Source organism: Rhagoletis pomonella, unplaced genomic scaffold, assembly GCF_013731165.1.
Source record: "Rhagoletis pomonella isolate Grant_MI unplaced genomic scaffold, Rhpom_1.0 Rhpom_scaffold_00004, whole genome shotgun sequence".
In the NCBI taxonomy this organism is placed as follows: domain Eukaryota; kingdom Metazoa; phylum Arthropoda; class Insecta; order Diptera; family Tephritidae; genus Rhagoletis; species Rhagoletis pomonella.
Window position 1 is genome coordinate 42,212,966 of NW_023458558.1, and position 14,781 is coordinate 42,227,746.

A 14,781-nucleotide genomic window follows, 5' to 3' on the forward strand; every position below is an offset into this window, starting at 1 on the left:
CCATATGATTATCATGTGATAAGAAATAGTCTTTAGTGACTCTTTTGAAGACGGTGTGCCGTATGTATGTTTGTAACTTGACTGTCCTTAGCTGATGTATAAATAGTTGCAAATTTCGCAATAAACTAAAAAGAAAACATAACAAAAACATCTGCCCTTAGCAGCGCAGCCGACGTTTAGTTGTTCTTATGCATATTCATGTACATATGTATGTATATATGTACATTACGGTGGCCCCTAGTTATATTGAGAAAAATTAAATTGTTTAAATTCTCTGTATCAACACCTAGAAATGTGTGAATAGCCTAAAGACTAAAGTATGCAAAGTTTTAGATCAATCAAAAGAGATTTAGAGTTGGCTCAAAGCGCTCAAGGTTTCTTATGTATTTTATATGGGGAAAAGAACTATTTTTCGTAGAAATTGTATAGAATCCTTGAATATCAATATTTTTCAAACGGCAAACTAAGTTTCTCTTCAGAAGACTTCAAAAAATATTACTCAATTGGTTATTTAAAATATGTTTAATATTAACCATGTTTTATGGGTTCCCACATTGCATTTTTTCGGATTTTGGGAAACCCATAGAAAATAGTTAATATTAATAAATTATTAAATAAACCATTGAGTGTTCTTTCTGAAAGTCTCCTGAAGAGAAGAGTTAATCGTTTGAAAAATATTAATTTTCTACCATTTCTACCAAAAAGTTTTTTCTCTATATGAAATACATGGGAAACTTTGCGCGCTTTGAGGCACCTGTAAATCTGTTTTGATGACCTAAAACTTTGCATAGTTTAGTTTTAGGCTGTTCACACATTTCTAGGGAGTGAGACCGAGAACCTGAACTCTTTTCGAAATAAGGGCACCCTAATGAACATATGGCACCCAATTCAAGGAATTTCTGTGGTTACGTATTATTGCAAGGTTGAACAACTGCAAAAACGAACAAAAAAACCCAAAATACTTAGCGCGGGCATCGTAAAAAGGGCTAAAGTTGACAATTATGTACGTAAAAAAAGAAAGAAAAATGCAAAACTTACCTTGGTATGCAATTTGGAGGCGTACGATCCACTTCCCAGGCGGCGAACAATTTCATTGGCACCGGCTTCTGAATATTTTGGCTGCCAACGCCACTGGCCGCGGCAGCGCCATAATTGCTAGTGCTGGTCATAACACCACTATTGCCGCCACTGCTACCAGCACCGCCAACCCCACCAATGCCACTACCGCCAACGCCGGAGCCGCCACCGCCTATGTTGGCGCTAAACTTATCCAACTTGGAGGATTTATCTACCATTTTCATTTGGCAGGCTGTTGGTAGTGCTACACTGGGAGAAAGTCAAAGTGTGGTACCTAGGCGGGTTGCAACACGGCTGTTGTTCGGTTGAACTGGCGGGTGTGATGTATACTTCTTATTTTCTATGCACTTTTGTGTGTAGTTAGAATACGAAGATAGTATAGCTATTAATTTAGTTGTCACTTGTCGTATTATGGTTGCTTCTTTTGAGCACGTTTCATGCCACAATGTTATGTTTACTTAGTTGCACATTAACTGTTTGGTTTCATTAAGTTAAGAACTTTGTTTCTGGAAGTTATTTATTAGACGAGAATTTTGATTCATTGCATTTAGCCGTAGTGGTCGACATTTTTTTCCGTTATATTAAAAAAAAAGTAATATGTACGTATTTACAAAAATAAAACGGTTTGCATAAGAAATTATGCATTGCGCATCTACTTAGATACGAAATTTTATTCATAACTCCAAGTACCTACTCCCACTTCTGTGGTTAAAATTGTATGGACTTGTATATATACAATCATACATACACATGTAAGCCGCAAGAGCAACCCTCATAGGTTCACAACCATAGCGCTTGGAATTTAGCAAATTTACTTTCATATACTATATTCCATGTTCTTTGCCAACAATATTTCGACAGTAATAGCGTTTTAACGCTTAACAAGACTATCAGTATTGTATGTACGTACGTACTGTGAAAGGGCGTGTCGCTTGCCTTTAAATATGGTGCCAGTTTTGAAACAGCTATTCCAGCAAAACTCACATTTCTACTCCATAGCTTCCTTATAATATAGTATCTAAAAGAATATATTTCAGCTGCATTTATTCAAACGCTAAATAAAATTGAAATCGCGCTACAACACTACTTTTTTATTTATTTTCTTGTTGCACATTTTGTATTTGACCGACAAGATTGCTCACTGATTCCATTTCAAAATCTATTCTTCTCAAACTCACCCAGTTTCCCACTCTGTTAAAGAGTCAGTGAATGCATACACATTCATATGCTGCCACATACACACCCCCATTATACAACACAAATTGTGTATTTTACCAGCTCTGGAAACACATCTGTAATTTGGATTCTGCAGATTATTGTTCATTTGACTCTTTATTCCCTTAATCCTTAGCATTATTGCATCTTGGACACTAATATACATACACTCTTTGCTGTTTTATGGCTTTAAATAAGCTTCTCGTATTCGTACTTAACGTGTGGCTTCTTCTACATCTTTTTTAGGTTTTATTTGCAGCACGACTTGGCGTTGCATTGGGGCGCTAGTACGCGTTGCGCTGCCTGCCACAAATACTTCCGATGTGCTCCAAAGTCGCTATCAAACTTGCCTTGCGTTTTTATTTGGCCTCGCATTGAAATCCCCACTGCAGATACACAAATATTTTGAGTGTTGCCACACTAACGAGCAAAATCAAATGATAAGACTGATAAGGTTTCAGCAAATTTCCCACAAAATGTGGCAATAAATAAAACTTAACAAAAAAATACATTTTACAAATCCACAAACGATTGCAACAAATGAATTCTTGTAGGCGCTATTAAAATTGCATTTTTTCGCTAATATTACACTGTGGGAGCACTAGAGAAGCAAAGTGGTGAGTTTGTGCGAATAGGTAGCTGCCGGGAACGCTACAGATAAATTCGCCCTACCCCCTTTTTAATGCACCATCGTTGTGTAAAAGTTTTGGCGTCGGCAAGCGGGAACGCGCAAAACCACCCACAAGCATTTTTCTTTTCTTTGCACACCGATGTTCACGTTAAATTTAAGCTGTCGCTTTCTATATTACTTTTAATTCACTCATACAATTGTACCCTATTTATTGTAGGATTATTAGGGCGAATATAGTTATACGCCAACTCTCTATTTAAGCTACCCACTTCATTTCATACTTTCGTTTTTATGAAATGCATTTCAAGCACTTCAAAATTACAATTTGTATAAACAATCACACAACTTATTTTCACAACCAACGCCGAACAAACCGATCTAAATCCAATTGGACGATTTGTTTTCCTTCTTTACGCTGTCATTTGCGGTAGGAAGGCAAAGAAAATATCGATGTTTGCTATTCCATGTATCGAATGTAACCGATGTAACGTTCCGTTATACATCGATATATCGATGTACATATTTTTTTTCGATGCAATGTACACTGTACATACAAAAATTATTTTGAATGCTTTCAAACTCTTCGCTCTAGTAACTTTCCGAAATGTGGATTTTTCACTATTTAAGCACCATTACATATACATTAATAGAATGTATGTATACTCTCTTAATATTATCTAAAATTTTATTGCACTAATAAATTGCTGCTTCAGTAGAAACGTAGTCGCAAAAGGCCATCTACAAGATGATATTGATACTCTAAAACCATTTGAAAATTTGGACAGATTTTAAACAACTACATATTTCCAATATTGTTTCACGTAGCTTATCAACATAGCGAAATAATATAAAGTGTGACAGCCAGTTTGATGTACGCTTATTTTAAAGCAAAATTTGAGTTTCGTCATTTCGCTTTTTTCAATTCTGGCATTAACCCTTGGTTTTGTTGCATACCTCTGCCCGATTTCGGCATTGATCCTCATCATGGTGGACTGAAAACAGCAGTACTGCGACGTTATGTGTGATTTTGCTCGTACAAGCGACAGGAATTTATTGACATGTGAATTTTTTGCTAAAATCAAGAAACTTCATAATTTTTCACTCAAAAGCGTGAACAGGAAAGTCAAATGAAAGAATAAATTATGACAATAATTTCTCATCTAAGTATACCGAAATAGAATGCCATTGCACATTGCACACATATCGATGCTTCGATTGTTTCATTTACTTGTATATTTTTAATTAAAGAAACTGTTGTTATTTTCATTCATGCATCGAAAATCTCGTGGTTTTTGTTCCATACATCAATATGCTTCGATGCTATATTTCGATGCATCAAATCGAAAAAAATCGATTTTTTTATGCCTTGCATCTCTAATTTGCAGCAGCGGATTTCACCATAGCAAATGTCAACCGAAAACAGAGTGCTGCCAAGTTACAATACCAGTGACGTAATTTTTATTTGAAGAAAAATTGGTGTGAACCGTATTCGATTACTTTTCGTGTACCTAACATTAAAATAAATAAAATAAAATAAACTTTTTAATATACTACGCTTTTATAAATGAACTAAAAAGTAGTAAATAATATTTCTCAGTCCCGTAGAATTTGTTTTGATAACTTTGGATTGTGAAATTTTAGCAAAAGTCATTATAAACAATTTATAAGATTGAAAACGAAAAATGTGGAGCGCATGCAATACAAAGCATTAGATTGAATTTACCATAGTCAAACTACATAAAATTTTCCTAAAATTTCTATAGCGAAAGTACAAATTTGAGATCGAATTCAAGCGGTCGTGATTCATATACCCACACATATATTACGTTTCATATCAATTCAAGTCTGTTACATGCGCCCCATGTTTTTCGTTTTCAACCTCATAATATGTTTATAATGACTTTTGCTAAAATTTCAAAATCAAAAGTTATCAAAACAACGATTGTATTTTTATGAGAAGCTGTTTTTCATGGCAGAAATTCAGTCGGATGTTTGCCATTGCCTGCCGAGGGGCGACCGCTATCCAAGAATACGGCACTCCCAGCGTCAAAAAAAAACCTTTAAAGGCCTTCAAACGCCTCAAAACGGCCACCGGCTCAAATCAACAAACTGGTTCCCAATTGATGCGAAAGTAAGTAGTTTCGGCCTAGGCCCAAACTGCTTCCCTGACTGACACCAACTGGTCCCCAAAGACTAGTTACCAACTTGGCCTAAACTTCTTACCTACTTGTCATTCCGTACCCCAAGTGGTTTCCAAGTCACTCCACCAAATTCACGCTCTGAGACAAACACCATGTGTTCTCTGTCTCTGGCTAGCCCCTTCGAAATTTTTTACTGGGCTATGCGTTACATCTTCGCAAATTTTACCCCTACCGAAACCACATTAATAATTGAACGAAATTCTGATACATATGTATATGTATTTATAAATATTGCATTTAATCAGTTTTTATTAATATTCTCTTCCAACATACGCACATGTATATTTGTATCTACATTAGGATGGTCCAAAAACAGTAAAGTCCGAATTGTAATGCTCTCACCCCCTAGGATTGTTCTATATCGGAAAAAGTATACCCCTATTTTTTATTTTGAAATCAAAAAATATTTAGAGGTTGCTCAAAGCGCTTAAAGTTTTCCAGGTATTTTTGTATTGAAAAAAAACAGCTTTTCGTAGAAATTGTATAGAATTCTTGAGAATCAATAGGGCTGTTCAGGATTTTGTGGAAATGGTCTTGGCTTTGCATATTCGTTGCATTTGTAAATTCACAACAATAAAATGCATACGGTTGCCATGGCAGCAAGCAAAAAATTTGCAACTGCAATTTCAACCGCAAATCCAAGACCATTTCCACAACATCCTGAACAGCCCTAATATTTTTCGATCGGAAAACTCTGGTTCTCTTCAGGAAACTTTCAGTAATAGCACCGTGCGGAAGTCAATTTTAAAAAAATCAATATATTCACAAAACTGGGGGCCAAATATAGTAAAACTGCGTTTTTAATGTTTCTCTCTGACGTCAGCATTTTTTTAAAGTTGTTTGAATTTTCCAGGATATGATTGCATAAAAAAAAAAATATTTAAAAGATTTGGTGCATAGTGGAGTAACAATATGGCTATCAGTTAAAATGAAAAATTCTGTAGAATTAAAAAAAAAATTAATTTTTTGTTTCACCAGGACTAATAAAATGTCCTTTTCAAATTGTATCCTTGAATATCCTTGGAAATTTCCAATATTTATTTTTGAAAGAAATATATGTCAAGGACTAATGTGTAAACTGCCACATCCTCGAATTTCATCCTTCTAACTTGATTAGTTTTAGATAAAAAAATTTACACTTCTCTTTATAAGATATTGATAGTTACAATATTCGTTAATGAAGATACTAAAATAATTACCAAACCATTTTTTTTTTAAGAGATTGAGTCATAAGTAAAAAAGTAGTTTCTCCGAAGTTAGCCTCCGAAATCAAGATATGGGCTTTCAAATTTCGAAATAGGATCTTTGGTGAAAAATTATTTTTTTATTATTATATGTAAATAACTAAAAAACTAAAAATACAGTCTTATTTAAATGGTTTAAAACTTTTTTTTGCAAACTTATACTACAGGTGCTATAAGGGGGCAAAGTTAGGGTCTTCGAAAAATTAAAAACCTTATATTTCAAACAATTTTTAACCGATTTTTAAAAAGTTGGTATCGTTGTAAACGTGATTGGATCCCCTTCTTCTCTTTTGATATGCATATTTGTATACTTTGTATCTAAAAATTTGAGAAAAAACATTTACAAGGAAAAAATTCCTTTTTTTAATAAAAAAATAAATGTTTTAAACACTTATTCTGATATGTGTATTTGTATACTTCGTATATAAAAATTTTAGAAAAAAACTTAAAATGAAAAAATTGCTTTTTTATACAAAAAGAAATAACAAGGAAATTACAAACCGATTTTTAAGAATTTAGTATCGTTGTAAAGGCGGTTGAAACGCCTTTCTTTTGGTGTGCATATTTGTATACTTCGTGTATAAAAATTTGAGAAAAAACATCTGAAAGCAAAATATACCTTTCTTTTATAAAGAAAAATATTTTAAGCAAAAAAATTACTAACCGATTTTTATAAAATTGGTATCGTTGTAAAGGCTACCAGAAAACTTATACTTTCTTAAACCCATAAATTTGTATTTATATACACAAAAAAAAATTAATGCACACATTTTTTTCCTCTATATAAACTCCTGCCCCCCTAAATGAAAGGCGTGGCTACGCTTTTGTATACAAAAAATTAAAGTACTTAAACCGGTTTAACTTCATATATTTTCATTTTTTTTTCAAATAAAATTAAGTCTTTTCGAAAATGTGCACTAAACATGATAGTGTTTTCTCCTACTTACATATAATTTATATTAAAATCTAATAACCCACTCCATTTCCTAGTATTACCATTTGCATTTATTTATAAAAATCATAATATGCACTAGAAAACACGCACTTTAGATACAAAAATATATACATGGTTTGGGGTTCTATACAAACCAGTGATGCTCAAAACAGCGCCCACGGGCGGAACTCTTCAAAGCGTTCTGTAGATTTTATATGAACGCGCACAGTAAAAGCCCGATCTCAGCATCACTGCTATAACCCGAAGAGCCAATAGTGTAGCTCTCACTGAATTATACCATATTATTTACTTAATTCGCCTATCGATTTTATTTTTTATTAACTCAATTTCTCTCCCATTGTTCTTGTTCTCCGCTTAAGTATTGACTATCGCTCCATCCACCACTCTGAGATTCGTCTAAATCCTTTTTTATTTCTTTCGACCAATGTCTGGAACTTGCATAGTTAAATTGTGGCTTACGCGCTCCAATATGAACTACATAGTCCACAGCATTGCCTTCGTGGTTGGCGGATGCTTCCGGTATCGCATCGCAGTCATTGGGCAATTCTTTGAGACACTGTTGTAGATGATTAATATAGTTGATTGCAATGCTGAAATATTTACTATATTTAATTATACTGCTTTATATGTCTATGTTCAAAAATAATAAAAAAAGGACAATTTTATTTTATGCGTACCGTAAGCTTTCTATTTTCGAATACTTCTTTCCATTTGGCTTCGAAATTGGCAGTTTAGATCGCAGCAAATCGAACGCCCGGTTCATGTCCCGCATACGTGTGCGTTCTCTATCACAGGCAGTCTTTTTATAATCTGTGGATACAAAAAATGTGAGTAAACTCATAATTGGACGTGAATTATTTATTAAAAAAAAAAACATTGATATTTGCTCCTAGACGAGAGTGACATCGGCCGAAAGCAGAAACATTTCAAATGGTTAAAAAACACCAAATGTTTAGAATTTGATTGAAGGACACCCTCTCTCAGCAAATGGTTCAAAAATCGCTTATCAAGCTACGTGGTTGTCTCCAGATCGAGAAACGAGAAACCAAATCGATCATGTTGTTATAGATGGAAGGCGCGCTTACAGTGTTTTGGACGTACGTACACTCCCAGGCCCAAACATCGACTCGAACAATAATTTTGTTGCAACCAAGATATGTAGCCGTCTCTGTGCAGCAAAAAATGTGCGCCTAAAAATGTAAGGAAAGCTTGACGTTCAAAAGCTGCAGTTACAGCAGATGGCCAATGCATTCCCTACTCGACTCGCATACCTGCTCACAGCGAGCACTCTTCAACAAACCCACATATGCGAGTAGTGGAACCTCATTTCCCTTTGATTAGGTACCGTCGCCGAAGAAGTAGCCGAATTTAAAGGATCTCGAAAGAACAACTGGTAGGATTAGGAGTGTTAAGAAGCTGCAGATGCCGCCTTTATGGCCACGCTGAGATCGGGCGCAACGCGAGCCATGTTGGACCCTTATAAAGAGTTGAAGAGGGAAGCGATACGTATTTGCCACAATAAGAGAGAGACCGAAATTCGGCAGTGCGAAGAGCTTGAAATGCTGGCCGGCAGGGAGAATGTCCGAAAATTTTACCAAAGGGATAGGCGACTCACGAATGGTTTTAAGACCAGGGCGAACTGTTGTAAGAACAACAATGGCGACCTAGTGACTGATGTGCAGAACGTACTTAAATTATAGAGGCAAAACTTGTCCACCCTACTGAATGGTAACAGCAATGAAAGCTGTGGAGAAGACGAACCCGATCCCCCATTCGATGATGACAGAGTTGATGCTGCACCACCTGACTATGACAAGGTACGAATAGCAATAGCGCGCTTGAAAAGCAACAAAGCTGCTGGAACAGACTGCCAGCTGAGCTATTCAAGAACGGCGGCGAGGAGTTGATAAGGTGCATGCATCACCTCTTGGTCAGAATATGGTCAGATGCATGCCCGACGACTTGAATTTAAGTGTGCTCTGCCCAATCCACGAGAAAGGCGACCCTGTCATTTGCACCAACTACCGCGGGATCAGCCTGCTAAGCATAGGTTACAAGTGTATTGTGTGAAAGACAGAAGCCCACCGTAATCGAACTGATGGGATCTCACTACTCTGGCTTTAGACCTGGCAAATCCACCATAGATCAGTTATTCACCATCTATTTGTCAATTTCAAAGCCGCTTTCGGCAGCATGAAAAGAAGTAGTCTTTATGCCCCGCGAAACTAATACGGCTGAGTAAAGTGACCTGGAGCATTACCAGCTCCGTCAAGACCTCTCTGAGCCATTTTATACCAAACGAGGTTACAGAGAAGGTCACTGTTGACAGTTATAAGTTTGAAAAAGTAAACGACTTCGTTTATTTGGGAACCAGAATTAACACCAATAATAATCCTAGCCTTGAAATCCAACGGAGGAGCCAACAAGTGCTACTTTGAAAACATTTTATTAAGCGGCTCTTGGAAATTTCGAGAGAAAGATTTTGCGAAAGATTAACGGGCCTTTTAGCGTTGGCGACGACGAATACCGCAAACGATTTATCGAGTGCAGCGAATTAAAAACCACGTTGTTCGAATGGACTGAAACGATACAGCTCTAAAAGTATTCGACGCAGGTTGTGATGCTGGTAACAGAGGAGGAGGATAGGCCTCCTCTTCCTTGGAAAGACCAGGTGGAAAAGGATTTGGCTTCACCTGGCATTTACTGTTGGCGTCAATTGGCACAGATGAGAAATGACTGTCATACTTTGTTGGACTCGGGAAGAATCGCTTTATGACCGGGGAAAATAAACCTTGGGAAATTTTTGGGATAGGTTCCCGAAGAAACTCATACAGTAGTGGGTTTTTAGACAGTCTTAGCCACTCGGCTATTGCAAACCCTCATAAGGAAATCAGGATCAAATTTAATAACCCCGCCGTAGACGATTGGTCAGAGGTACATGCTAAGTACTACTCGTTTTTTCTCTCAGACAATAGACATCATCTCGAAATCAAGTCTTTTACGCAAGTTGTGAAATTTTTTTTCTCTTACCATTGTCTATCGTTGGATGGGACTGAACTGGGGATCTAACAGTCGCAGTCAGAAAAAATTGGGATTTGGAGCCCGGATCTACACAGCTGGAAAAAATGCAAACTAGCTTCTCTGATAAAAAAAAAGAGGTTAAAATACTTAACACGTTACTAAACTTCCAACTGCTTATGCGCAAGAAGGTAGCTTGTAACTCTGCCAATATACTCAACGTTAGAACAGTTAAGAAACTCAGAAGAAATTTGTTACAACCGACCACATCATTTCAACCCATATTATCAACGCCAATATCCTTGCCCAGCGTCCTTCGAGGAAGAAATGAAAAACAGACATTGACAGAAAAAAAATTATAAAGCCTTGTTTACACGGATGGCGGAACTGTTGGTTATTAGCCAAACAGCGAAGACGCTCACATACATATCAGTCATCCCGCTACAAACAAGTACACCCCAATTAATTTAAAAATTCAGGAAAATTGCAAACAATAGATGGCAAGTAGAAGGAACCCGGTTGTCAAATTGCATGTCAACGCATTAACTGGCTAACCAGAATGTAGCACCACAGCCACAAGCTATTTCGCTAGCTTCGTCAGCTACATCAGCAATAATATACCACAACCACAGCTACATATTGTGGACAGTTTAGAGCATTTAGAATATTTTAACTTTTGACAGCTCTTTTTACATACCACAGCCTCATCATTCTGGTTAGCCAGTTAGACTCTTCTCAATCTAAGTAGGCAGAAAAACTGCAAGATCACTGTCTGGTAGAACTACCAGCAACTAGGTGCCAAGCGAACGAGTACTGCGGAAGTAACATGTACGAGGATGGAGAGAAGACCACCCACATCCTTCTTTTTTACTGCCCGGTAATAGCCAAAAGGATATAAATGAGCTTATTTCTTTGACGAACTAAAAAATCTCGTCGCAGTACATTAGTCCAAGTGCATGTTTTAGAGGAACGAGGCTAACTATAATTCACTTACGGTGTCACAAAACTCTCTGAGCCCGTAGGTGAATCCCATCCGGGACTGTCGCCTAACCTCACCTGCGCGTGTTAGATCGATCTGGCTATTTCATATTGATCAAGCTAGCTTACGCTTAGATTTCGAGGTTTATTTGAAAAATGTAAGTGCAGTTAAGTAAAAGGCTAACACTTAAAGCAAGGAATGAATAAACTTGGTAAAAATTCTAAATCTAAACACCAAAATGATCGCTTATTGTCTTCAAACGTCCAAATACATAAAAGTTGCGATCCCGTACGAGTCCGAACTACGCATAAATAGTAAGAATTATCCCGTACTCAATTCTCTGAGAAAAAATAAGAGGTTAAATATAGTATTCTAACTGTCAAAAGTTACGAATTTTAGTCCGAATATTTTTTGCTCTTAAATTCTGGTAAATTTGTCAAATGATCAGATGTAGTGTGTTCGACAACCCAATTCTAAACAAAGTAAAATTACACTCTGATAATGCGCGTTGAAAAATATTTAATTACTTGTTTGAGTGGATTCTGAGGAATTTACATAGCAAAATTTGGAGGTTTTGTTGAAGTTCTTAGAAATTACCATTTTTACTAGAAAGCGATTCCCTCCTTTTCGGTGTAACTCCCTCGCTAAGAGCGAATTTTAATGTTTTGGTAGTTTTAGTAGTTTTAGTTCGAGGAATACGGGCCTACAGAGAGAACCTTATTTACTCTCTTATTTGTCCTCTCAGTTGCCAGAGAACCGGGTACGGAGTTCGGACTCATACGGTATCACCACTTACATATATTTCCTCAGAAATTACAGGATACAAAATATACATCCTTAATGAAAATTCTGTATTTGAACTAGCGAGCTCAACCTTGTGTTGAGATTGGTTTTTGTTATTCATGGAAGATCACAATGGCTGCATTTCTTTATTCATTCTGAAGGTTTGGAATAAACTTTTTTGTTTACTTATTCTTTAGAACGCTCCTGATGATATGTTAACGTATATTTCAAACGCATTCTGTTGTGAAATGGGATTATCCGGAATGTGTAAAGAAATGCAGCCAATATTAATGCCCAAAAAAATACTTTAATTGGCACTTCACACATTTCGTTTAGTTTTTTCGTCAATTTCAGGTGTGCGCCTTGATATTTTCACTAATGAAGGGACCTACAATTTAACGTCGCCTTTGAGCAAAGTATGACAGAAATACACTCGGATGTTTGGCATTGTCTGCCAAAGGTTGTCCCCTATTACGAAAAAAGGCTGGCAATTTTTGCCTTTCGACTATGGCGGCCGTCAAATGTCTAAGTGATATGTAATCAAATTTCTACCGTATTTGCGTGCATATCCATCGATCGGTGTATCACAGGTTCAATGGTGGAAATGAATTTTTTCTAGTTTCGGTCACCCTTTAGCATACAATGGCAGACCCCTGCGTACAATTTTGAAAAAAAAGAACCTTTCTTAAAAATCATCGACGGTTCCGTCGCTCCTCCGTTAGTGGATTAGCATCAAGCCACGACAAGTAGCCGAAGACTCTGGCTCGAATACCCAGCTATTTATAGCCCTGTTCGCGTACGCACTATCCAGTAAAATCCAATAATAATTTTACAGGTTTTTACTGGATGGCGTTTTCGTGGAAAAAACTTCCAAGAATCTAGCAAAAGAGGGGAAATTGAGGGAGCAAAAATGACAGCTGAACTAGCAAGTTTTACTGGATTTTCACTGGATAAATTTTTACTAGTAACTATTTGCTAGTAAGAAAAACAGCTGATGGCATGATGCTTTATGCAATTGACATTACAAAAACAATTGTTTGTGGTGCTTTAAGAGTTCCAATTGACAAAATAAACCTATTTAAATATATGTATATAAAGATTGGAAATACTATTTTTCTTAGAAAATTTCTTCGGAAAATAACAGCTGTTTAAACAACTTGCAACTTCTTGCTGGTTTGGTAAATATTGGCTTACTCTGTGAAATTTGGTTTCTGGCAAGTTACTGGATATTTTTTGCTGGAGAATACGAAAACACAACTTATACCTAGGCTTCATTCGATAGCAAACACTTGGGCGTTTGAAATTTTGCTATATTTTGTATGAATACATACGCGAGTTTGTACAAAGGCGTTTTTTGTCTAAATTGAAATTTATTAACTATGTACGTAAATCGTCCGCTGAGGTGGAACGCAACAATTTTACAACGGGCACTTTTAAAACTCTACCACACATTTTCATAATTACTTTTTTGTGTATAGATACCAATTTCGTCCTTAATTTGTTTTTATTTGTTTCTCACCTTTCTCCAATTGCAGCGCCTTCTCTTTCCAAGACGGGTTCGACTCTTTCGAAATAATGTGTTCGCGTGCCCCAAGATAACTGATACTAATCGGTGGTGGTACCACTTCCGCAAGAGATTTCCTTTTCGCATCCGTCGTCAATGGCCACGAAATCACTGGCTGCGGTATTTGAACAGCATAACTGGAATGTGTACTTGTAGTTATCGACGGCAAGAGCGAAGCAGATGACGATGACGAGGGCGGTGGCGGTGGCGGTGGTGGTGGTGTAGGTGGCGTCAGAGGACTTTCATATTGAATATAAGGATTGCTATATATTGACGGTGGGAAATGAGCAGCAATCAGTGGCAGCATGTGGGACTCGCTGGACGAAAGTACGGCGTATGGTTGGTAGTGAGTTGTTGTCAAACACGAACTACCATTCAAATGCATATCCAAAGGATAATCCGCTCTGTAAGCAGCTGCATTGCTAGCGCTAACTGGTGGTGGTTTCGGTGTAGTGCCAAGTTCCAATAAAATTGGCTTTTCCGTTTCCGATTGATAAGAATCGGCATCGTCACAAGCTTCCGCTGTGCCGTCGGTGGTTTTAATAGCATTCGGCACAAGTACCGCCGGCTCATCATTTGCGTTACTACCAAGAAATTCATCGGACATTGTGTAAACTTAATTTGCTCGAAGGCGTTTCTCACTCTTACACAAAAACATATACATATACAAACATACATATGTATACACACAAAAAAATCATATGCAACTATTACAATTAATTTTAGGTACTTTTCATATCATAATTTATAGTAACACTTGATTGTGCGTTTAAGTTTTAACAATAAGAAATTTAAAACCCCATCCGATTAACCGGCGCCGCGTTCGCGCTCTATAGTCGTCCATCAACAGCGAATGCTTTCAGTAAAATGTCACAAGATTTCAGATCGATTCGTTATCGCACCTTTAAGATCACTTTCGTTTTTTAAGCGTTAAAAGTCGAGCTTAGGTTCTCTTTGCGTGGAATATGTGGCAACGTATAAAAATATATGGCTGCCAGTATGGCTGATTTCTATACACCGTGACACACATGCATACGTACATTAACTTATAAAAGGCATGCGCTTATGTACAAACGTACATACATAAGTACCCTGTAGGATGTCGGAATAGACT

The 14,781-nt window shown here is 36.9% G+C and overlaps 2 protein-coding genes across 4 annotated transcripts in view; both read right to left on the bottom strand.

Annotated features, from left to right (window-relative positions):
* Positions 1 to 2,784, bottom strand: part of LOC118737574 (phosphofurin acidic cluster sorting protein 2) — a 153,554-nt gene extending 150,770 nt beyond the window's left edge. The window contains exons 1-2 of one of the 3 annotated variants that reach the window (XM_036468156.1): positions 2,256 to 2,784; positions 1,039 to 1,583 (exon numbers count right to left, since the gene is read on the bottom strand). In XM_036468156.1, coding sequence (XP_036324049.1) covers positions 1,039 to 1,301 — 263 coding nt within the window. In that variant the 5' untranslated portion in view covers positions 1,302 to 1,583; positions 2,256 to 2,784. The remainder of the gene's footprint in view (positions 1 to 1,038; positions 1,584 to 2,255) is intronic. The other 2 variants (XM_036468158.1, XM_036468157.1) reach the window with 2 other exon arrangements.
* A 4,566-nt stretch (positions 2,785 to 7,350) lies between these two features.
* LOC118737575 (HVA22-like protein h) lies at positions 7,351 to 14,553 on the bottom strand. Its single transcript, XM_036468159.1, has 3 exons — positions 13,623 to 14,553; positions 8,001 to 8,133; positions 7,351 to 7,913 (listed from the first exon to the last, which is right to left on the bottom strand). Exons 1-3 carry the CDS (start codon positions 14,272 to 14,274, stop codon positions 7,646 to 7,648), a joined length of 1,053 nt encoding a protein of 350 aa, XP_036324052.1. The 5' UTR covers positions 14,275 to 14,553; the 3' UTR covers positions 7,351 to 7,645.
* Between the last annotated feature and the right edge of the window lie 228 nt (positions 14,554 to 14,781).

Coding starts and splice junctions, on each gene's coding strand:
- LOC118737575 (XM_036468159.1), bottom strand. CDS start 14,274: ATGTCCGATGAATTTCTTGGTAGTAACGCAAATGATGAGCCGGCGGTA. Junction 8,134..13,622: donor GGCGCTGCAATTGGAGAAAG/GTGAGAAACAAA, acceptor TTGTATCCACAG/ATTATAAAAAGACTGCCTGT. Junction 7,914..8,000: donor TCGAAAATAGAAAGCTTACG/GTACGCATAAAA, acceptor TAAATATTTCAG/CATTGCAATCAACTATATTA.